Genomic DNA, 25,341 nt, shown 5'->3' on the forward strand with positions numbered 1-25,341 from the left:
AAAAAAAAAAAATAAAAAAATTTGTGTATGAGTGCTTTGCCTGCCTGTATGTCTGGTGCTTGCACAGGCCATAAGTCACCAGATCCTCTGGAACTAGAGTTACAGATGATTGTGAGTCGCTATGTGGGTACTAGAAACCAAATTTGGGTCCTCTTGAAGAGCAGCCAGTGCTCTTAACAAACTAAGTCATCTCTGAAATCCCCATTATGTACCATTTCTTTTCTTTTTGAGACAGGGTTTCTCTGTGTGGCCCTGGCTGCCTTAGAAATCACTCTGTAGACCAGGCTAGCCTCAAATGTAAGCGATCCACCTGTCTCTGCCTCCCAAGTGATGGGATTAAAGGCATACACCAACACTGTCCAGCTTAAATACTATAATTAAAAGACAAGTTTAGAACTGAGGATATGGCTCAGTAGATAGGATTTATCATGAAAATCTGAGGGTTGGAGTTCCCAGCATTTGAGAAGAGATCCCCAAAGAAAGCGGACTAGCTTGAGCAGCAAACTGGTGAATTCCAGGCTTGCCAGAACAAAAGATCCTTATCTCAGTAAATAAAGTGGAGGGTAGTCAAACAGAACGTATGTACACAAAAATTTCAAAAGCAACAGCTTAAAATAGGATTATTAAATTATTCTTATTCAATATGATTAATTAGTTTTGAATATATGATAAAACAATAAACTATGCCTAGCTATGTGTACACAAAAATGAATTTTGTATGTTTCTAAAAGGGAAAAGGAAGGGAGGGTCACGGCTTCCACTTATAGCCCCTTTACCAGTAATAGAAATAACTGAGACACCCAAGCCCCTCTGTTTTAAACACTAAAGATCACTTTGGGCTGGGGATGTAGCTCAGGGGTAAAGAACCACACACAGGCCCTGAATTTGATGATTCCCCAGCACCACTAAAATGAATAGAGATTATTTCTGCTTACTTGTGCTAGTTCATAATATCCTGCTGAACAAGCCAAACACAGCAGGCTTTCTCCTTCTTCTGTATGTTCATTTACACTTCTGCCTTCATCTAGCAATTTACGAACAGCATTCACATCTCCATCTGAACAAGCTTCTGCCAGACTGCGACTAAAATCAAACATTACACAAAATTGACTGATGCAAAGACTCATAATCCTATGATATGAAATCACATTAGTTAGACACATATAAAAAATACACTAAGATAAACTGGCATGAATATTTTATATGCCAAACATCCTGTTTGTAACTGTAATTATATACTAAGTTCAACTAGGCAAAAATATGAATTTGAAAACGCTCACATTTTTTATTATTATAGGTATATTTTTAGGAGTTAGACAATTGTTAGCCACCACGTGAGTTCTGGGAACCAAACCCAGGTCCTTTTTAAGAGCAGCATCTCTTCTGAACCATCTCTTCTGCCCTACTTTTATTTTTTTAAAAAGTATACACACTATGGGTTTCATTACCAGATTTTCATACACACTTTATTTCAGTTGATTTTCTTCCTACACTGCTTTTCCAAACACTGTTCCAACAACTGCTATTTTATTTTTTATAATCTTTCTGGTAAACTGTTTTTATATCTGAAGTTGACTTCATAAAATAGCAATCCTCAAAGCTTACAGACCCAAAGGCAATGTCCAGAATCACTCTTGGGTTTTAGAGTCTAGAATTAAAGTAGCTTGTGTTTGTTGAATGATACAGGTCTAATGTAGTCCAAAAGTTCCCCAAACTCTATATAATACTGGGATTATACTCACATTTGACCATACCCAGCTAGGCACAAAGTGATTAAAGGCCAGCAAGATGACTGAGTTGGTAAAGGCAAATGCTGCCAAGCCTGACAACCCGAGTTCCAACCCGCACTGGCCTTCAGTCTTTGTAAGCTCAAGTTAAAGAAACATGAATATTCTTTTTTAAGTACAATAATACTTAAGGTCTTAGAAAGAATATTTGAACAATATTTTTTAAAAGACAGAATCAAAACAAACAAATAAAAAAACCATGACAGAATCTTTCTACATAGCCCACAGAACTCACTATGTAGACCAGGCTAGCCGTGAACTCAGAGATCCACCTGCCTCGGCTTCCCAAGTACTAAAGTCATGCAAGTCATGCATCACTGTGCCATTTTAGCAATTTAAGATTCTGGCCGATCCCAGCACTCAGGAGGCAGAGGCAGGCAGATCTCTATGAGCTCAAGTCCAGGACAGCCAAGGCTACACAGACAAACCCTGTCTCAAAAAAAAAAAAAAAAAAAAAAAAGGGAGATGACTCAGCAGTTAATGCTGCTTTGTGCAGAAGACCTGGGTTCAGTTCCGAATACGAGTTTATAACCATCTGTACGGACCTGGTACTCTTCTGACCTCCACAAGCACCAGGCATACAAATGATGCAAATATACTCATGCAGCAAGTATTCTCGCACATAAAATATTTTAAAAAATAATGCAATCATATATAAAATTACAGTGCTAGCCTGTTTATAGAGTTTTGTTTTTTTAGCTTTAAGTGTTAAAAATGACTTAAACTATAAATAAGGTAGTACAAAGGAACTATCTTTTTCTGTTGCTGTTTTCTGGTATGGGCTGAAGCTTAGCTTTCCTCAAAGCATTAACTCAGAGTAATCATAATGTACAAATGAATCCAGAAGTCTTGTAATTGAAAGGTGACATCACATTTTTGGCTCTTCTATTTGTGCTAACAGACACTGCTGTAACAGACTGTATAAAAGCCACCCATAGAGAGTCCAATTAATTGGTCCATGGTACTTTGCAACAGGGTCTCACTATATGTCCTGGCTGTCCTCGAACTCATGAAGATTAGGCTGTCCTTGAACTCAAGAGATCTGCTTGCCTCCTAAATGAGTTGAACTAACTGATCTTTTGCAAAGATAACAATTTTTTTCCTTTGTAAAAAAAAATTTTGAAGTATTAGGTAAACAAGCTTTTACTACCATACTGATTCACAAAAAAAGCTATTTTTAAACATAAGTCTATGGCAAAAGTCTTATTTTAGTTCAAAAAATCATGCTGTAAAATAACTAACTGAATCCATGAATTTATTTTTTATTTTTCCTTTTTTTTTTTTAAGATAGTAGTCTAGGCAGTCCTCAATGTACTATGTAGCCCGGGCTGGCCTTGAACTCACATCAATAACCTCATTTTAGTTGCACAAGTGCTGAGATTACAGGTATGCCCTCATGGCTAACTTAAATCCGTGAGTCTACACATATTGCCTATTAAAATGCAGATTTGATTCAGTGAATTTGGGTTACAGTCTTATGTTTCTTCTTCTTTTTAAAACTTCAAGTTATTTTGAAACAGGCTTTCTTATACAGCTCAGGATGATTTCAAATTTATTACGTAGCCATGGCTGGCATCAAACTGTTGATCCTCCTGCCTCTACCTCCCGAGTGCTAAATATTACAGACATATGCCACCACACACAGCCCAAGACTATACACTTCAAATAAGCTCTGATGTGATACTCATACTCTAGAGACAATATTTAAACAACCAGCAACTAGATTATTGAGTAAGTAAGCCATTCATTCCATTTATGACTACTCAAGAGAGTCAGGTTAGACTTAACTGTAAACTTTTAGACTATGTAATTTATTTTGAAGTAGAAACTAGGTCTTATTCAATTCGGATTTTCTCATATACAGTGATATCGAACACTCATTTTTTAATGTTTAATAGGGAGTGAATGTAAAGCCAGGTATGATGGATGACTCACACATAACACCAGCACTCAAGGAAGCTGATGGAGAACTGCTGAGAATGCAAGGGCTGCCTGGGCTTCAGAGTGAGATCCTATCTCAAAAATAAGTCCAGTGCCCAGCAGGGTGGTGTATATCTTTAATCCCAGGACTCAGGAGGCATAGACATGTAGATCTCTGTTGAGTTAAGAGTCCAGCCTTGTCTATCTGGCATGTTCCAAGATATGTAAAGCATTCCAGACTAGACCCTGTCTCAAAAAACAAAGCTAACATTTCCTGGGCAGTGCAGTATTTTCTGGGGGGAAAGGAGGATGCATGGGCACACATCCCTTTAATCCCAGCACTTGGTACTTAGCAAGCAGAGGCAGGCAGATCTCCAAATTCAAAGCTAGCCTGGTCTATAGAGACTTCCAGGACAATTAAAGCTATGTGTAGACTGTCTGAAAATAAAGAAACTTTTTTATATTTGTATAGTATGTACACATTCATACATACACTTAAAAATATAACATCCTTTCAAATACCCACTTGGTTCATGTTTTTCAAGAAAACATTTAAATACCAGCAAAGAAATGAACACATACGTATCTGCTTGTCCTGTACTGTGTGTGTTTTCCGCTCTCATCCGTGTCAGTGCAGCAGCAGCTTCGTCCAGCGCACAGCTAACTGAGGACGTCAGTCTCCGGAGCACTTCAGGGTCTGCAAAAGCTTTACCATCCGCAGTTGACAATTTGCCAATTCCTTAATCAATGAGGTAATGCAGGGAAAGAAAAAGCAAAAAGTGAAGATTGAAATTATTTTAGTTACCATTATATATGGCAAAGAAAAAACACAGTCTCCATATACAAAACTGATAGCAGATAAGTAAGGTTGATTTCAGTTCTACCATTAATGTTAAAGCCATGGCATAACCACCCATGTCCTAATATTTCCATCTTTACAATATACATAGTAATTTTTCCTATATTTAATTCTGAATTTGATTTACTATGATGCTTATTGTGCCAAATGAATAATATTTTACTTGAAAAACTGCCATTATCAGTAAAATATCTAGTATAGGATCCTGTCCATTCTGTTTTCAGTAGTAATGAAGGAAAGACCCTATAACTTATCAGAATTAATACTCCAACATTTTCCCCCCTTTTGGTCAAATACGCACTTAACATTGTCTGGGGTAATGTTTTAAATTAAGTTGAGTCAGACAAACAGCATAAATGAAAAGCCAAAGTATGCAACATCCAAAGAATTTATGTAATTTTAGAGACAGGCTCCACAATTTCTTTAATAACTTTTTGCTTGTCATTCATGGGTGAAAAATAAGATTTCCTTCCTTTGACATAAAATATGTTAAAAGGTTGTTAACAAGCTTTCTGAATCTCTACTTAATAGTACAGTTTGAGGTTTTGGCTTTCAATCTTTATTATTATTTGTATGTATGAACATGCAAGTACAGTGTATACTCTACAGTGCATGCACATATGTGTAGGTGCACATGCTTTTATGTAGTCCAGAGGAAGATACCACGTCTTGCTCTACCTTAGTCCTGAACTCAGTCGCCCACTAAACCAAGAGCTAGGGTGACAACAGCAGGCCCCAGGGAATCTCCTGCCTGACCCCCCAGAGCACCGGAGTTACAAGCCTGCCACAGCTGACTTTTTACATGGTTGTAGAGCCAAACTAAAATCCTCATGCTTGCATAGCAATCACTCTATCCATACAGGCATCTATCCAACACCTCTTTATCTTGTTTTGTTTTTTTTAAACATATGGACTTGCAACATAGTCCAGGCTGGTCCTGAACTTCTGATTCTCTTGCCTTCAGTTTCCTGAACACTGAGATCATTAGGTGTTCAACACACACCTGGTTAATAGTACTAGGAAGCTGAGTTAATTTATTTGCTTTAAGATTTTTTTATTTGGGATTTTCAGCATTTTAAGAGTCTTTATTTTATTTATTTATTGTCTAGGTTGGCCTCCAAGTTAATATACAACTGAAGCTGGCTCTGAACTCCTGATCCTTCTGACTGCAACTCCTAAGATTACAGATTTATAACACAAGGCCAGCTAACAGATAATATAAGGTAAAAGTATGGCACTTAATGTGTAGCCATTCCTCATTCATTCATTTGAGGCATGGTCTCGAGTCCTGGTTACTTATTTATTTTGCTTTCTTTCTTTTGCTCTCTCTCTCTCTTTCTTTGAGGCAAGGTTTCTCTAGTCCTGGTTACTCATTTATTTGGTTTTGGTGTTGTTTTGTTTTGTTTTGGAACAGGGTCTCTCTCTATGTGGTCCTTGCTACCCAGGGAACTCAATATGTAGCTCAGGCTATCCTCGAACTTGGAAATCCACCTGCGACTGCCTACTGAGTGCTGGAATTAAAGGTATGTGCTATCATGCCTGGATTTACATACCATTTTAAAAATAAAATATATGAGAAAATGAGATGCTGGCTCACTGAGTAAAAGCGCCTGCTGCCAAGCCTGTTGACTGGAATTCAACCTCAGTGGCCCACAGGGTAACAGGAGAAAACTAACTCCTGGAAGTTATTCTTTGACCTCCAAACTCATGATGTGACACAAGCACCCACACACATAAATATGGGCAAATTAAAAAATAATAATAATAATCAAATTTATTTATCTTTATTAATTTCTTAATAAATTTTTTTGAGCTAGGTCAATATGTAACCAAGGCTGGCTTTCAACTCCTGATCCTTTCACCTTACCCTCCCAGGTGCTGCACATACCTACCTACACATAAAGTCAAGGAAAAAAAAAAAAAAAGAGTAAATGATAGAATTTCAGTTTACAGGCCTGGGCAGAGTGGCCACAGATCTGTAGTAATCTTTCTGCCTCTACGTCCCAAGTGCAGAATTGTAAGCTTGCACTCCAACAGTTGGCTAGACTTCCTTCTCTGTTTTGTTTTTGAGACAAAGTCTTGCAATGGAGGCTAAATGGTCTTGAATTTAAGGCAATCCTCTAGCCTCGGTGTCCCAAGTGATAGGATCACAGGCTTGTGCTACCACACCCTGCTCTACATTTCTGTATTTTGGAGAAGATAAAAGGCTTTAATTACAGTGTAACTGAAATTGTATAATAAATAATGAGCTGACTATACATTATAAAATAATAACTATATATTATTTTGAGAAAACATTGTGTGTGTTTTTTAACATAGTCCATAACTTATAACTCGTGATCTTTGTGCCTCAGCTTCCCTCATACGTGTATACCACAACACCCAGTGAGAAAGCATGTTTATCATTGAGATATTTTAGTTTCATGTATGTCTGTGAGTCGCCATGTGAATGCTGAGAATTAAACTCAGGTCCTCGAGAAGAGCAGCCAGTGCTCTTAACTGCTGAGCCATCTCTCCAGCCCCCGAATCAGTTTTCTGAGACAGGGTCTCATCCTGTAGCTCCAGCTGACTTGGATCACTATGTAGCGCAGACTGTTAGGCAACATGCCTCTGCCCACAGAGGACAAGCATCGCTGTGAGCTATCACATAAGGCCTACCACAGATTTTCTTGGCTGATACTTCAAAACCAGTAGTTTGGCACAGCTTGGTCTACTTTAGTCTAAGTTTGTGTTCATTTAAAAATAAAAATAGCTATTTTTTATTTTTAGGTAAGGTAAGCATCAATTAAAATAAATAAACAACTTAGAGTTCCCTGAATCAATTCAAATACAGTAAAAAAGTTGGAAAACTACATTTAACTGATATATTTTTATGCACCTGGTGTTTTCCTTGTTAACTAGACATCTTTACTACCTTAAAAATGAGTTGAGTCAAAAAATTATTCACTGTATTCAATCAATATTTTTTAAAATATAGAATGTGAACTTTTAGGAAATTAAAAAAAAAAATCACTGAGATAACCTTGTATGACACTTTAGAGAGATCTATCGTTTTTTGTTGTGAGACAGGCTCTCTACACATGGATACCAGTCTGGTCCTACAGAGATCCACCTGCCTCTGCCTCCCAAGTGCTGAAAGGTGTACGCCACCATTCCTTATGAGATCTGCTCTAAAAATAGAGAGAGAGAATACCCGCTGCTTCTAGCAATGCTTCCAGTCTCGCCTGGGTCTCTGGATCCACTGTGCGCAAGTCTGCTCCTTCTGCTGGACCTGATAAGAATATCTCTGATGTTTTAAGGACTGGGTTATCCAAATCTTCTTGGTCCAAAATAAATGATTCAACCTGTTTATGAATTAAAGATGGAATAATGATGAAACTGATGAGAAATGATTACAATAACTATACTCTAAGTCGATATTATTTGTAATTAAAACATAGCCAGATTATTATATAAACATGAGCTATGGGAACAGAACTTTAAGGGAACATTCTCTGTTAATATTTTTTTTAAGATTTATTTATTATTTATACAGTATACTGTACTGCATGTGTGCCTGCGCACCAGAAGAAGGCACCAGATCACAAGATAAGATGGTTATGAGCCACACCATGTGATTGCTGGGAATTGAACTCAGGACTTTCAGAACAGCCAGTATTCTTAACCTCTGAGCCATCTCTCCAGCCCTCTCTGTTAATCTTCAAGCATGATGACAGGTATAACGCAGACACATTAAATAGGCTTCTTGGAGAGCACTATATCTTTATATTCCTAGCACAGAGCATAAAAATGCATATATACATGTGATTTTTTGGAGTACATGCACATAACCTCTTAGAAAGTTGTATACAGAACAAGACAGCAAAATAATAATCACACACAAACACATTAGTTCTCCTAGTGCAGACCTACAGTCCTAGCTCTCAAGAAGCTGATGCAAAAAGATCAAAGTGCAAGGTTTACCGAGGGAACTTAATAAGACCCTGTCCTAAGTCAACAGAAAAATGGCTGGGTGGGCCAGTGGCCAAGAGTAAAAGTATTTGCTGGCAAGCCTGACAATCAAATTTGGTCATGGGAACCCACATGACCACACATAAAAGACAACTGAATTCTGCAAGTTATCCTCAGATCTTTACACTGAAATCCACATGCAGACACACACACACACACAGAGGAAAAGACACAGAGACACACAGATAAATAAATGTAAGAAGAGGGGTTGGGTGCATGTCTTACACTTGCCTAGAATGTTCAAAACTCTGGACTCAATCTCCACACTGAAAAACATAATAGCATTACTAGGCCATTATAAGACAATTTTTCTCTTTCCTAAATAATTTACTCTGACTCTAAAAAATGGAAGTCAGATATACCCACTGCTGGATATAGTGGAGCATGCCTAAGAATACATCATACCCAGCAGCATACTTTGCTGAAATTAATAAATGGTATGAACAAAAATCAATTTAAAAATATACATAGAACCCTCTAATTAAATCAAGTTAATTAATTGAATTTTTAAAACTTAAGGTGAACATGTTTCTTGGAATGTATTAAGATTTATTTTCCTTTTTAGTTACTTGTATATGTATGTGCTTATGGGTGTGTATGTTAACATGAGCACAGGTGTCCTCAGAAACCAGAAACAAAGAAGCTGCCAGATCCCTAGAATTAGAATTAGGTGGTGTTGAGCTGCCTGACATAGATGGCTCAGGTATAACACAGCCTTAGCCATTGAGCCCTTTTCTAACCCTCAATTAATATAAATATTTATATTAAACTATTTTAATATATATTTAATATTAAACTATGACCAAAGTAAACTATTTTACTTTTTTCTATCTACTGTTCTGCTTCCAATCTCAAAAAGGTGTAAAAAAAATTGAAATAAAACTTTAAATTAAGGTGGGCAGTTGTGGCACTCACTTTTAATATCAGCACTTTGGAGGCAGAGGCAGGCTGATCTCTAAGTTTGAGCCTAGCCTGGTCTACAAAGCAAGTCCCAGGACAGCCAGGGTAACAAGGAGAAACCCTGTCTCGAAAAACAAAAACAAAACGAAAAAATTTCAATTATACTAACATGGCTTAACACTGGTAAAATGATTAAAGAAAAAAAATCTTTCAATGATCAGTAGTAACTAGTTGTTATCTCACTCTCAACCTATGTTTCTAAAAATAATTTTTTTAAAGGACATTCTAGGAGTTAGGTGCAGAACGAACAATTACTTAGCAAGCTGAAGGCTGTAGTTCTAGGTTTCAACCTCCAGTATTGCCAAAAAAAAAAAAAAAAAAAGACAGTCCTAACATAAAACATACATTTTATTTTTATTATATATTTACACTGAATAAAGACAACTTTACACTCAATAAAGACAACCTGGTCTCAAAACAAAAACAAAACAAAACACAAAACAGGTTATAGTGTGGTGCACACTTGTATTTTCAGCTATTTGGGATGCTGATACAGAATGATCAATGAAGCCACAAGCTGAGACTAGCCTGGGCAACATAGCCAAGAACCAATCTCAAAAACAAATAAACAATTACTATAAACATAGGCTTATCATTCCTAAACTGGCTAAGATCAAGTGTATAGCTGGGCATGGTGGCACACTCCTTTAATTGAAGCATTGAGAGGCAGAGGCAGGCAGATCTCTTGAGTTCCAGGACAAACAGGGCTATGTAGACAGACTCTGTCCACCCCCAAAAGAAGATAAGGATATAAACAGATTTTAAAACCCAAAGATCTGAATTCAAATTCTGACTCTTGCTGGATATGGGAGTACACATCTATACACACCTATTTATCCTAGCATAAAGCTAGGAAAGGAGATGTCAAGTTCAAGGCTAGCCTGGACTGTGATATAGAAATCCTGCCTCAAAAATTAAGAAAAAAAGAAAAAGAAAAAAACCTAGCTCTATCATTAACTAAATATAACTCTGTGTATGTTATATATTTCATTTGTTTCCCCATACACAAATTCGGAACCATATAATTTTCCTTATATGGTACTTACAAGATTTGTTTTTAGAATGTATAAGCAAGCCTTTTAGTTCAGTGACAATGAGCACTCAACGTATTATAATTATTACTATGTTTCTAGAAGCCAAAGCAGTGAAAACATATACACCAGGACATTCAATAGCTTGCTGTTCAGAACTACAGCAATTTGGTATGGCTCAAATATTAAAAGTAAATGGAAGACAGTGAAAATTAAGCTGGAAAGACAACAAAAGCAAATTCCTAATCTTGCATGCTATGAAAACTTTTTCTTTCTTTTTTGGGGGGACTACTTTATAGGCCAGGCTAGCAGCAATCCTATTACCTCAACCTCCACAGTTCAGAACTACAAATGTAAGCCACCACAGCAAGCTGAACTAAGTAACATTTTGGTAAAAACAGAATTTACACACACTCAAACACACACAGTAAATAAATTAATAAGATAAAGTAGTCTGAATTTTGCTAAAACATGAACATAAGACAGCTATCCATGATGACTGAGTAGGAATGCTTTTATTAAATTATTTAAATTTTTAATGTTTTATTTAAAATATTACCCTTGTAAGCCCACCTCTTAAGGCTCATCCACGGCCTCAAATGAAGACTTAAACACTACCTTTATAAAGATCATCCAATTAATGCACAGCAAGAGTTTATACATTGATTTTGGTATCTTGGATTGTCACAGAACCATAACAAAATTAAATATAATGAGGTCATTAAATTGCAACATGCCTAAAACATGCAACGATATAATTCATCAAAAGGAGTTTAAAAGAACATGTAAAGTTTTCTCATTCCTTGAAATGTTCATATTACTGAAAAAGCTGATATCTTTAAGAACAGGAAACTTTTTTCATCATCTAAAGCCTAGCATAAAGCTTAATAAATAGTAGACCCTAAATAAATAAATCTACTCCAAAATACCAATCAGGCTACGCCTGGTGGTATATAAAGTAGAGACAAGAAGTTCAAAGCCTACTAGAACTGAGTTCAAGGCCAGCCTGGGCAATTTACTAAAACTCTTATCTCAAAAAATAAAAAGATGGCTGGAATCCTTAAGCACCATAAAAGAAAAGATAAAAAGCTAGGAAGCAGGCATTGTTGCTCAGGCCTATAATTTCAACACTTATGAAACTGAAATAAGATTGCTGTAAGTTTCAGGGAAGCCTGGGCTACACATAGTGTGTTATAAAGCAGCCTGGATCACACTACAACATGAGATGATTCTGGGTTTCAATCTCAACATGGATGGATAAATGAATGGATAAACAACTAACCAAACAATTCATTTTCACTAATTTTTCCTTGCTATTTTGTGTGTGTGTGCGTGCAAGCACACGCCCAACAGTATGTAAATGCAGGTCAAAAGACAACTTTTCAAAACCAGTTCTCTCTTTCCACTATAAAGGTTCCAGGGATTGAACTCAGGTCATCAGGTTTGATGGCAAGCATTTTACCAGAATTCTTAAGTTATCAAGGACTAAAACCACTGAAAGACCTTTTCTGTTTTCTTTTTGCAGTACTGGGGACAGATCCTTGGGCCTTCACAGGATAGGCAAGTACTCTACCACTAACTACCATCACCAATTCTTGTTTTATTTTAGACTGAGACAGGGTCTTGTGTAACTCACTATGTAGCTACAAACAACCTTGACTTTCTGATCCTCCTGCTCCACCCTCAAGTGCTGAGATTACATGTATAAACCATCAAGTCTCCTTTATGTGGAGATGAAACCCAGGGATCCATCCATACTAGGTTAGCACTCCACCAACTGAGCTACAGCCTCTGCTGCTAGGAAGGAGGGAAAGAGGAAAAGCCAGAGTACAATCTAGGATGCCCTTCCTGCTCAGGCATCCTACACCTTGTTTTTTGAGACAAGATCTCTCTCACTGAGGCCCTGCAATAGCCAACTAGGTTAGACTAGGCTAGACTGGCTAGCTAGCAGCCAGCAAGCTCCAGGGGATTTACCAATCTTGGACTCTCCAGGGTAGAATTACAAACACACACTGCCACTCCTGGCTTTTTGGGAATCTAACTCAGATCACCAAACACTTTATCAACTATCTCCACAACCATAGTTATCTTCTGATTCCTTAATGCACAGGTCAGGCTGGGCTGGGCACCCCAAAAGAATTCCCCTCTATTGAGACACAGGCAGGGACCTTTACAATTCTTTCACTTTTATTTTTCTTTCTTTTGAGATAGAGTCCATGGTAGCTCAGGCTGTCTTCTAACTCTTAATTTAGTATTCACTGAGGACAGACAACCTTCAACTTCTCCTGCCTCTACCTCCCAAGTACTGCACCACCAAGCATGGTTTTATGCTGTACTGGAATAAAACCCAGATTTTCCTGTTATACTATGCAATTATTCTACCAATTGAGCTCCATTCCCAAGCCGGAACTATGGAATTTTATTATAAAAGATGAGTTCATGAAAAAGTCCTACTCACTAAACAGATTCTTCTGTAAACAATGAGTAAACAGTAAAAGATGACATAGTGGTTAAGAGCACATACTAATCTTGCACAAGACCAGAATTCTATTCCTAGCACCCACCTCTAACTCCAACTCCATCAGAATTTGATTCCTCTGGCATCCACTGACACAAGCACTCACAGACTCTACACACAGCTCCACACAGACATGTAATTAGAATGGAACACAGGATCTAAGAGATGTTTATCCACCTATGTTCAAAGCAGAATTATTCACAACCACCAAAAGCTGGGCACGGTGGTTTATCCCTATAAATCCATTCTGGAGGCTGAAAAAGGAGGATCAAGATTTCAAAGCCAGCTATGGTGACTTTATCCCTAGCACTGGGAGGCAGGAGGATTTCCGAGTTTAAGGCAGACCTGGTTTACATATGGAATACCGGGACAACTAGGACTAAATGGAGAGACACCGTTTAAAAAAAAAAAAAAAAAGTTCAAAGCCAGCATAGCCCTGTGCTTTCTCCAAGACTAGAAAGTCAGTGACTGTTTCAAGATCATCCTAAACTATATAGCAGGTTTGGGGCAAGTTTAGGCTTACCTCAAAAACACAAGAGAAAGGAAGAAGGAACTAAGGGAAAGAGGAAAAAGGCATAGGCACCTGTAATCCCAGAATTTAGAAATTAAAGGCACAAAGATCCTGAATTGTGCTGGAGAGATGGCTCAATGGTTAAGAGCACTGACTGTTCTTCCAAAAGACCCCGGATCAGTTCCAAGCACCCATGTGGCAGCTCACAGCTGTCTGTAATTCCAAGATCTGACACTCTCACACAGACACACAATGCATGCAAAATACCAATGCACATAAAATAAAAAATTAAAATAAAAAAAAAAGATCATGAGTTATAGGCCAACCTGGGCTGTATCATGTGTCACACTATCTCAAAACGGGGGGAGGGGAGGTAGGGGCTCACACCTTTAATCCCAGCACGGGGAGGCAGAGGCAGGCAGATCTCTGTGAATTGGAGACCAGCCCGGTCTAGAAAGAAAGTCCAGGACAGCCAAGGCTACACAGAGAAACCCTGTCTCAAAAAACAACCTAACAAACAAAACAAAAACAAAATCCTGTTTCAAAAAACAGAACAAAAAAAGGTAGGGAGTAGGTGGGGAAGGGGACAACAAAAATGGCTCTGCAGATAAAAACACTATCATGCATTGGGTCTCCAGATCCCAAATTGGAAGAAGAATCCTTCCAAAAGCTAGCCTCTGACCTCCATATTCTCTCCTTCCCTTTTTCCCACCCGCCCCCACACACACAATTAAAAAAAAAAAACATTTAAAAATGAAAAAGGAGTTCATTACTTTTTCTTTATTAGATTTATAAACTATGTTAGATATTTAAAGATGCCTTTAAAAATCAACAACCCTTAAAAACAAAAACAAAACTCTCATACTTCAAATTACAAATTACATACTTCACAGTAGTCTTCTACTCACACTAGCTACTTCTGCATTGCTCTAAATTCATAACCCATATAGTCATAATCATTAATTTATATGCCGTCTTACTGCTTTACTGAATGATACTGTCCAAGAATGGTACTGATCCATTAACAGTTACAGTAATAGCACACAGCCCCTTTTTAACATTTCTGACATCTCCAAAATTTACACACTAGACTATCACTGATTTTATCACTGATAAAACCCTTTCTATCTTGAACAAACTAAATGTCCCCCTAACAATTTTTGTATGTTTACTTTGAAGAAAACTAAGTAAAGTTTTTGAAAATATTTTAAGTGAAAGTTTTTTAACTGAGAAGCTTACTTTAGAAATTTTAAAACATTCCTGACTAGTTTTACATTATTCAGTACCTTCTTTCTATTTCTCTCTTGTTCCGATTATGTGTAAGTCGTAAAATGCTATGAAAAGCAGTGAGTCACCTTGTTTACCTAAAGTTTGAATACACAGCATTCATGACAAAACTGCCATCCCTGACAAGAGTGGCCTCTAAACCAGTGGTTCTCAAGCAAGAGCAACTTTGTTCTCTGGAGGCATCATATGAATGTCTGAAGAATTTAGTCTATCTCAATTAGCTGGTTACACCGGCATCTAGTGGACAGATAAAGATGCTGCTAGTACATGAGAGAGCCCTTACAACAAAGAATTATCTGGCCCCAAAATGTCAGTATGCTATTGAAAAACCCTGCTCTATATTATAGAACATAACTATAAAGGAAATTAATTAGCTCTTTCATCACTGAATGAAAACCAACTCTATATGGCCTGTGCTTTCGACTCTAAACTATAAACATACCTCTCCAGCCTGTGCTTTTGAATCTAAAAGTAATTTTCCAAGACAATAAAAAATCCTAAAAAAAAAAAAAATCCCTTACATAGCTTCTGCTATAATTTTCAGGGCCATATTCAGTATCTTTGTGCTTTTACATAATTGTAAATATGGCACATGCTTTAAAGAAACTATCAATATGATATAAATTTATTGAAAGAAGATTACTGGCTACCTTGAAAGAATTGAAGAGCTAGTTGAGGTGGGAAAAACTTTTTTACATTATCTTTTCTATCTATACTGTTGAATTGTTCTTCAAGAAACTAGTTTTATAATATATAATGTTTTATCTTTTTCCACCTGTAATGGAGATTGAACCCAGAGATACATGCATATTAGGCAAGAGTTTCGCCCTAACATTGAGCTACACCCTAAGCCCCATAACCTTGTGGTAATCCATTCCTCACACTCCCAATAGGGTTTTACTATGCAGTCCTGGCTGGCCTGAAACTCAAGTATAGTGTATAGACCAGGCTAACTTTGACCTCTAGAAATCTGTCTGCCTGGGATTAAAGGTATATTTGTGTACTACCACACCAGCATTTTTATAATTTTAAAAGATGTAACATATTATTCAGATATATATGCATATTCTTATGATAGAAATATTTAAAATCAATCTTAAAAAGTCCTTTCTTTAGAATTTTTTTTCTTTTTTCTTTTTGTTTGTTTGTTTCGAGACAAGATTCTCTGTGTAGCCTTGGCTGTCTTGGACTCACTTTGTAGACCAGGCTGACCTCAAACTCACAGATAGGCCTGCCTCTGGCTCCCAGAGTGCTGGGATTACAGGCACTTGTCACCACACCTAGCTAGAATTTTTTTTTTCAATCTGCTAAAAGGGGAAAAGTATCACTTTAAAATTTACATTTAGTTTGTAGGATTTGAGAGATGGCTCAGCAGGTAAGAGCAATGACTGTTCTTCTAGGACCCACATTCAAATGCTGGCACCCACATGGTAGCTCACAACTATCTGTAACTTAAAGAAATGACATTCTCACACAGACATAATACAAGCAGACAAAACACCAATGCACACTGAAACAAAAACAAAACAACAAACAACAACAAAAACTAGGAGTAGTGGTGCACACCTTTGATCCCAGCACTAGGGAGCCAGGGGCGGAGGTGGATCTCTGTAAGTTTGAAAACAGCTGGTCTACACAGTGAGTGCCAGGACAGCCAGAGCTACACAGTGAGACCCTGTCTCAAAAAAAAAAAAAAAAAAAAAAAACCAAAAATGGTTTATGAATTAGAAAGGTGGTTCAGTGGTTAAGTAGACTGACTGCTCTTCCAGAGGATCTGGGTAATTCCCAGAACCCACATGGTGGTCCACAACTATCTGTAACTCCAGTCCCAAGGAGATCCAAAGTCCTCATCTGGCCTCTGTGAGCACTGCACACACATATATACAAACCAAACCACTCATGCACATAAAGTAATTTAAAAAACAAAAACAAAACTGGTTTGTAAGGAGAGATGGCTCAGTGGTTAAGAGCATGGAATTGTCTTACAGACAACTTGAATTCAGATCCCAGCACCCACAATGAACTGCTTAACAGCTGTCTTCCAGCTCTAGGTATTCTGGCAAGCGTGCGCACACATGCACACATTCACTTCAATAAAATAATTTAAACTGATTTATATGGGTTTTGTTTTTGAGACAGGGTCTCGTGTAGATCAGGCTGGCTCTGCTATGAGACTGAGGCTGGCCTTTAACTCCTGACTCATTCTCCCAACTCACTGGATTATAGTTGTGTACTTAACTCTAAGAAAATTTTAACCTGACCTCTATTATCCAATGCATATTCTGACTCCTCTAGTCAGGGACTTATATGGATAAGGAAGAGACTCAACAACCCTGAAGAAATACAAAACAGACACCCCCCTATGTTTAAAGCCATATGCAATAGTTGGATCTGGTGGTATCAGCCTATTAACAACACTGAGGTTCAAGGAGAAGTATCATAAGTTTTATGTCTAGTGGAGCGGCACATGCCTTTAGTCCAGCATTAAGAAGCAGAGGTAGATGGAGCTCTACGCTTCTCAGGATAGCCAGGGTTTCACAATAAGACTGTCTACAAACAAACAAACAAAAAAGGTTTAATCCCTGGCTGAGCTAAACAGAAAGTTCAAGGCTAGCCTGAGCAATTTAGTAAGCTGCTATCTCAAATTTTACAAAGTCAAGAGGTGCTAGAGACAGAATACCTGCTAGCAAACACAAGGTCCTGGGTTTAATCCCCAGAACCACTAAACAAATAATCAAATGATGGCATTCTTAAACTAATATAACTTCATGGGGTTTTTTTGTTTTTGTTTTTTGGGTTTGTTGCTATTCTTTTTCTAGACAGAGTTTCTCTGTGTAGCTGTGACTGTCCTGGACTCACTTTGTAGACCTCAAACTCATAGTTACCTGCCTGCCTCTGCCTCCCCAAGTGCTGGGATTAAAGGCCTTTAACACGCCACCCACGTAACTTCAATATGTTTTTAAAAATTTATATGGAGGATAGTGAGATGGCTCAGCAATTACAAACACTTCCAGCAACACCTCAATTCAAGCCCTAGAACTCATAGTAAAAAGAATGGACTTCGGCAAGTTGTCCTAAAATATCCACAAGAATGTTATCGCACACACATGCCATTTGTGCATGCAAATAATAATAATAATAATTTTAAAAATTACTACTAGTAATAGTCTTGGACACCTTCTCAAACTACAGGATCTTTCAACTTAACCAGCAAGAGATATTACTGGGTCTTTCAAGTCTCATTTCTTACCTTCTCCTGCCCCACACTGGGGAAGACAACCTCCACTCCCAAACTATGTAACAACTAACTCATTGTCTCTATGGATCTAAGTACTGGCTCTAAAATAATTTAGAAAATGTAAACATGAGGATTTTATTATTATTCAAATACTTCACAGGTTACGTATTTTTCTATGAATAGTATTTGTTATCCCTTCCAAAATATCATGAACAAGAAAACAGAAAAAGTAAATAACTTATCTAAGCAAAATAGTTCGTTTCATTCACAAAGAGAGACTATATAACCTACTATTCTTACTGCTGCTTTGAGATACTTCAGAAATTTCTTTTCTGAAAGAAGGGAAAAAACCACAAAAAAAGTTTTTCCTTCTCCAAGGGTTAAGAATCTACATGCACACCAAACCCTATCTCCCTTCCCCCAAAACCCTGTAGCTCAGAGATCTGCATACCAAAACTAAAGTTTGTTGTTGTTTTGGTTGTTTATTTGTTTAGAAAAATTAACGAAGAAAAGCCAGGTAGCCAACCAAATCGGTGGTGGCCCAGGCAGAAGACTGACTGACTAGCACACACAAGTCCAGCTTGGACTACAAAGTGCAACCCTGTTCATAAAAGAAAAAAATCCAAATATGTACTCAATACCTAAATTCATTTTTTTTTCTGGCACAAAATATATAAGAGGAGACCCTTAACCCCAGAGCTTGGAGGGCAGAGGCAGGTGGATCTCTGAGTTTGAGGCCAGCCTGGTCTACAGAGTGAGTTCCAGGACAGTCAAGGTTACAAAGACAAACCCTGTCTTGAAAAAACAAACAACAAAATAAAAAACAAAACCAGGAAAATAAGAATAGGTGTTTCAGATTGGAAAGATGACTCAGGGTTAAGAGCACTGACACTCTTCCAAAGGACCCCAGTTCAACTCCTAGCACCCACATGGTAGCTCAGAACCAGCTGTAAAGCCAGTTTGAGGGAACACAACCACCTCTTCTGGACTCCATGGGCACCAAACACTCAAGTGGTGCACACACATATAGGCAAAACACCATTACATATATAACCAAAAATTTTATTTAAAATATGAAGCTAGGCATGGTGGTTCATGCACTCAATCCCAGTACTTGCAAGGCAGAAGCAGGCTAATCTCTGTGAGTTCAAGGCCAACTTGTCTACAAAGCCAGTTCCAGGCCAGCCAGGGCTATAAGACCTTAAGATCTTGCTTGTCTCAAAAAAGTATGACACGGTATAGATTGTGCCCATAGCTTTAACACATTGTTTGAAATGCCTGTGTGTGGCAGAGACAGACATTGAGACAGGAATTTGACTTGAAAGTTCACTAGCACTTTTATCTGTAAAGAAATTTAAACACTACTCATATAAAAGCAAATCAGCAACCTCTAATCTCATCCATGCCAATTATGTCAAAGTGGACCCGAAAATTCAAGGAGACTGTCTTCCCATAACATTTAGAATAAAGCCAATCTTTTCAGATTCTCTCTTTACAAATCACAAAGAAAACAAATCTTTAGAACCTAGTTAGTCACCACTTTATTGCCTAGCTAAACATCCATGTGTTCTGAGTTCAGCTCTCATCAAGCTTCACTGAAAGGATAAAAGCCTTCCACGAACCCAAAAGCGAGGAAGCTACATACTCTCCTAACAGCTGACTATCCAAGTAAAATTCTTTTCTCTTCTTGGCTTAGAATTTATTTTCTTATAGTGAAATTAAAATATATGGATGGATAACATACACAGCTTTTTTTTCCAAAGTGAAATCCAAAGAAACTCCTGTTCAGACCTAGGAAAAACAGTGCTGTAACTATACTCTGTAATAACTTCTCCTTATTCCTCTTAAATGCACAAGCCAGGATCACTGGTACAAAGAAATTCCTGTACTTTAACACCAGGACCAGAGGTTAAAGTCACAGGGATGAACCAGGACCAACGGAGAAGAAATACTTAGCTAGGCATGCTGGTGTAATCCAGCACTAAGATGATACAGGAAGGAGGATGAGAAAGTTCAGCCAGCCCGGTCTACAAAGCAACTCACAGGCTACATATCAATAATTAAAACATTCAATAAATCACAGTCAAAAATAATTCTGAGCACTTAAAACATCACAGTAGAGTTCTCTATCCTAACCATTGTCAAAGAAAGTAATAGTCAAGTTGTAAATGCATATGCATGTGAGCATGTGTGCAAAAATCTACATCTACAAGTTTGTGTCACCACCCTTTCCCCAAGAGACAGTAGCTACTATCCTAAATTGCTCACACCTAAAATTTGCACAGGGAAATGTGCATGTGCTAAAAGAAACGCAAAAGCTAAACTCCTTTCTTCACAAGGAAAAAAAAAAAGCTGTTTGTAGGCTGCCTCACCTTCTCCCAGGCTAAAAAACCTTAGCTTTCGACTATCCAGCAATTCCGAAGCTCAAAGCCTTGGAACTTCCTTTTCCTGCCTAACTTCACAAAACGTCCAAGAGCCAGTCACGTGATGCCCCCCCACTCCAACTTCGGCGTAAAAAGCTGAGAACTTAATGATACTCACCTGCCTCAAACTAAAGAGAAAATATGAGTTGCTCTACTTAAGTGCACGGGCCAGGCAACACGGAAGGCCGAGGCAAAGCGCGGACAGGCGCTCGGAGCCGGCCGCGCGCGCCAGCTCCTCAGGCTCCCTCAGTACCAAGGGCAGGGACTCCGGCGGGCGAGACCCCGCCCTCCCCCATCTCCAACCCGGGGTGGGCGGGAGGCAGCCCGCGGAGCCCGGGTTCCCGCGCGAAGCCCGCGGACCAAAGAACTCCCCATTGTGGGTGTCCGGGCGCTGACGGGAAGCCGTCCCGCTCCTGACGCGCGCCGGAGAGCAAGCCGAGCGCCCACTAGGCCCGCAGCGCTGCCACCGCCGCCGTGCAGGCGACCGCTGTCAGGGGAGCCTGCACCCGGGGGCGCGGGAGGGCGGCCCGGCCGGGGGGCCGGCTGGCTCCGAGGAGTCACCTCTCAGGCAGTGTTAGACACGGGGGTCCCGGGGCTTATACCTCGGACACCTCGTCCTCGTCGCTCCCCGAGGCACCACCTCCGCCGCCCGTCCTCAGCACGGCAGCCGCTAACTTGAAATCCAGCGCGCCGTCCCCTCCGCCCGCGCCGCCGCCGCCGCCGCCGCCGCCGCCGACTCCCGGAGCGGGCCCAGCCTCCCCAAAGAGCCTCACGGTGCGGATCCCCAGCCCGACCCCTCCCGGCGGAGGCGGCTCCGAGGCCCCGGCTGGGGCGGATCGCGGAGCTACCGAGTCCAGATCCTCCTCAAAGGAGGTGCCGCCGCCCCCGCTGTCCGTCAGCATGGTTCTCACGCAGAGCCGGAGACGCCGCCGAACCACTCGCGGCCACCGCCGCGCCTGATCCCGGGAAGGTGAGGAGCAAAGCAGGAGGAAGAAGCGTCTCCTTGCCCCCCCACCCCGTCCCAGCAGCGCCACTAACTTCTCACTGCCTAACCTGCTGCCTCCCGCCCCTCAGACTCATCACTGGTTGCGACTCCCGGGCGCCTCCAAATCATTGGCCAAGGAGGTCTGTCGTTCACGCTCTCCGTCACGCGCTACTAGCTGGCTCGCAGCCCCCAAGCTGCGTTGACCCGCGCAGGCCTAGGCGGTTGTGAACACCCGCCTCCTCCTTCTCCGGGGCCGACTTCCGGTCTCCTTCTCCATCTATTGGTCAGCCTCTGTGACTATCGTCTCACCTCCTCCAAGTGGATTAGTTGGGCTTGTGATCAGTCATAGCGAACCCTAACAACGGGGAACTCCATTGGCGCCTGAGATGGTCGGTCATTTTGGTCACGGGACGTCGCGTGGTGCAATTGGCCTGTGAGAGTATTGTTCATCCCGCCCCCCGTCTGAGGTGACGGGAAAAGGCTGGGGAATTTCCATTTCTCATTATTAGAGCGCCTGGGATCATTAAAGAAGCCGCGGTCGTCGGTGCCTCGGCTTCCGATGAGACAGGGGGCCGAAGAGGAAAAGTAATCCCCACAAAGTCCGAGAATCATTGACAAATCCGGACAAGAACACGGACTTGTAACTGCGGAGACCGGGGATTTGTATATTATCCTCAGAGGAAAGCGCTCCAAAGGTATCCGGCTGGAAAATGCCCAAAGTCAAGAGAAGCCGGAAAGCGCCGCCGGATGGCTGGGAGCTGATTGAACCAACGCTGGATGAACTGGATCAGAAGATGAGAGAGGCTGAAACTGAGCCCCACGAGGGAAAGCGGAAAGTGGAGTCTCTGTGGCCCATCTTCAGGATCCACCATCAAAAAACTCGTTACATCTTCGACCTCTTTAACCGAAGGAAAGCCATCAGCAGAGAGCTGTACGAGTATTGTATTAAAGAAGGCTACGCCGACAAGAACCTCATCGCCAAGTGGAAAAAGCAGGGCTACGAGAACCTGTGCTGCCTGCGCTGCATTCAGACTCGAGACACCAACTTCGGAACCAACTGCATCTGCCGCGTTCCCAAAAGCAAGCTGGAAGTGGGCCGCATCATCGAGTGCACGCACTGCGGCTGCCGGGGCTGCTCCGGGTGAGCCCGTGACCCTGGACTTTGGGGGGCTTTGGGCCTGTGGGCTCGGGCCTGTCGGGCCAGGTGCAGCATTACAAAGGAATTGCTTGTCATTGCTACCACAGGTACAAAATTAATTTCTGATGTAACTCCCTAAATAAAGTCTTTAAACAGAGGTAATGAATCTGAAATAGAGGAAACTGAGAAAAATGGGTATTTTCATTGTCTCCATCCATTTGAATAATACGTCTTGATTGCCTAACAACTAACCGGGAGCATAGGCAGTATGATTGAATCACTGTTTCCCCTGAGTCTCTAAGTTTATCATTAAGAAACTCTAAATTGGCTGGGCTCTCAGGGAGGCAGAGGCAGGGAAATCTCTTGAGTTCAAGGCTAACCTGGTCTACAAGACCAGCCAAGGTTACACAGAGAAACCTTATCTCAAAGAAGAAGAAAAAAAAAAGGAAGAAACTGTAAATTTCCTAGATTTTGGTTACAGCTGTGTAGTTCAAAATGATTGACTAGTTAATATACAGCTCTGTGTCTTTATTTTTTAGTTTATTGTTTTATGCACTTAAGTGTTTGCCTAATTGTATGGCCTGGGGCCCACAGAGGCTAGAAGGGACTGTAAGATCCCTTGAAACTGGAATTAGAAGTGGTTGTGAGCTGCCGTGTAGATGTTAAAGAGGCAGACCACGTGCTCTTAATCACCGAGCCACCTCTCAAGGCCCCTCTTTTTTTTTTTTTTTTTTTTTTTTGCTTATTGTGTGTGTTTACTTGGGCCACCGTGCTCCTATGGAGGTCAGAGGACAACTCTTGGTAGAGTGGGTTTTCTCATTTCTATTTTACCTAGTTGCCAGGAATCCAACTTGGGTTTCCAGGCCTACGTGGCAAGCATATCTATCAAATGAACCATCTCAGCTGCTTCTGGTTTTTATTCTATGAAACGGGAGCCTTACATGGCCCAGGCTGGCTTCAAACTTTCAATACAGTGGAGCCTGGCCTTGAACTTCTGATCTCCCCACTTTCACCTCCTATGCCTGGCTAGATTTTTGTTCTATTTTTGTTTGTTTCTTTTTATTGTGTAGCTCTGGCTGGCCTGGAACTCACTAAGTATGCCAGGCTGGCCTCAAACTCACAGAGATTCCCTCTGTTTCTGCCTTCCACGTGCTAGAAATAAAAGCTTGTGCCATCACATCTGGCCTGTTGCTATTGACAGGCTCTCTGTAGCCCAGACTAGACACGAATATTTTTGTGCTGTGTGTTTCTTGAGTTGGGTGTGGTGGGCCACACCCATAATTCTATCATTCAGGAAGCCAAGGCAGGAGAACTGAGACTTCAAAGTCAGATCTGCCTGCCTCTGCTGCTCAAGTGCTGGGATTGTGCCACCACCACCCTACAATATGAGAGGTTTTTTTTTTTTTTAAAGATTTATTTTTATTGTTTTTAATAATATGTATGTGTCTTTGTGTTGGTATATACATTTCAGTGCAGGGGTCCTCAGAGGCCAAAGAAGTGGGATACCCCGGAGCTGGAGTTACAGGTCCTTGTGAGCCACCTGGGTTGGTGCTGGGAACCAAATTTTAGTCCTCTTTGAAAGCATTAGGTGCTCTTATCCTCTGTGCCATCTCTTCAGCCCTACTGGACTATTGTTGTTTAAAAAACCAAAGAGCTTGAAAAAAATTCTCTCCAACTTATACAGTAGAGTTTCTCACATTGGAAGAGAAATTGCAGAAGTCAGCATGTCAAAAAAGCAATGGATGATCCTTGCCCTGGGAAAACCACCTTGATGATAGTATCTCCCCTACCATATATATATGTCTGACAAACACAATCACAAATACAAGGACTGTGACTACATGTAGTTTTATTAAGATTTATTTTTATTATTTTTACTTCTGTACAAAATGTGTGTACACATGTATGTGTACATAAATGGAAGTACTTACAGAGACCAGAGGTTTCAGATCTTCCAAGAGCTACAGTCAGTTGTGAGCCTCCCTGTGTGAGAACCAAACTTAAGTCTTATGGAAGAGCAGCAATTGCTCTTAAGCACTGAGCCATCTTTCCACCTTATACATGTAGTTCTTGGATGTGGACCCTGGATTTTCTCAAAACCAGGGATTTCTGCATACCAGTCTATCACATTTCATTCCGTCTGTAAAAGAAGAAGTAAACCAGTAACTTTAATTCACTGTGATATTGTCATTAAACCTTCATGATTCTATTCTGAAGATGAACTGGGGAGATAGCTCAGTAGATAAAGATACTTGCTTGCACAAGCATGAGGATATGAGCTCTGATTTTAAAAACCAGATGTAGGGGCTGGAGAAATAGTTTAGTGGTTAAGAGCTTTTGTCCTTGCTGGAGAGATGGCTCAGAGAAATTGTTGCTCTTGCAGAGAGAGGGCCTAGGTTCAATTCCCAGGACCCATACGATGGTTTACAACTGTCTATAAGTAGGGCATGGTGGCATATAATTTTAGTCCCAGCATGCCTTTTGTCCTAGAGAGGCAGAGGCAGGTGGATTTCTTAGTTCAGTCCCAGCGTGATCTTCAGAGCAAGTTCCACGACAGCCGAGAAACCCTGTCTCAAAACAAAGAGAAAAAAACCACAAAAACAAACCATCATAAGCCATAACTCCAGTTTCAGGGAATCTTACCCCCTTTTCTGACCTTGAGTAGTAGGCACA

At 40.2% G+C, this 25,341-nt stretch overlaps 2 protein-coding genes across 10 annotated transcripts in view; one reads left to right on the plus strand and one right to left on the minus strand.

The window, feature by feature from the left end:
• Ankhd1 (ankyrin repeat and KH domain containing 1) overlaps positions 1-21,623 on the minus strand; it is a 107,522-nt gene extending 85,899 nt beyond the window's left edge. For 3 of the 9 annotated variants that reach the window (XM_021651685.2, XM_021651687.2, XM_021651684.2), the window contains exons 1-4: positions 21,148-21,606; positions 7,760-7,910; positions 4,290-4,446; positions 936-1,083 (exon numbers count right to left, since the gene is read on the minus strand). In XM_021651685.2, the coding sequence (XP_021507360.1) occupies positions 936-1,083; positions 4,290-4,446; positions 7,760-7,910; positions 21,148-21,447 (756 nt within the window). In that variant the 5' untranslated portion in view covers positions 21,448-21,606. Of the gene's footprint in view, positions 1-935; positions 1,084-4,289; positions 4,447-7,759; positions 7,911-21,147 lie in introns of all 9 variants that reach the window. The other 6 variants (XM_021651688.2, XM_021651690.2, XM_021651689.2 and 3 more) reach the window with 3 other exon arrangements.
• A 358-nt stretch (positions 21,624-21,981) lies between these two features.
• LOC110557375 (protein BUD31 homolog) lies at positions 21,982-22,860 on the plus strand. Its single transcript, XM_021651714.2, has one exon. The coding sequence runs from the start codon at positions 22,241-22,243 to the stop codon at positions 22,673-22,675; it is 435 nt and encodes a 144-aa protein (XP_021507389.1). The 5' UTR covers positions 21,982-22,240; the 3' UTR covers positions 22,676-22,860.
• Positions 22,861-25,341: the final 2,481 nt, after the last annotated feature.

This window comes from Meriones unguiculatus, chromosome 2 (assembly GCF_030254825.1).
Source record: "Meriones unguiculatus strain TT.TT164.6M chromosome 2, Bangor_MerUng_6.1, whole genome shotgun sequence".
NCBI lineage: Eukaryota > Metazoa > Chordata > Mammalia > Rodentia > Muridae > Meriones > Meriones unguiculatus.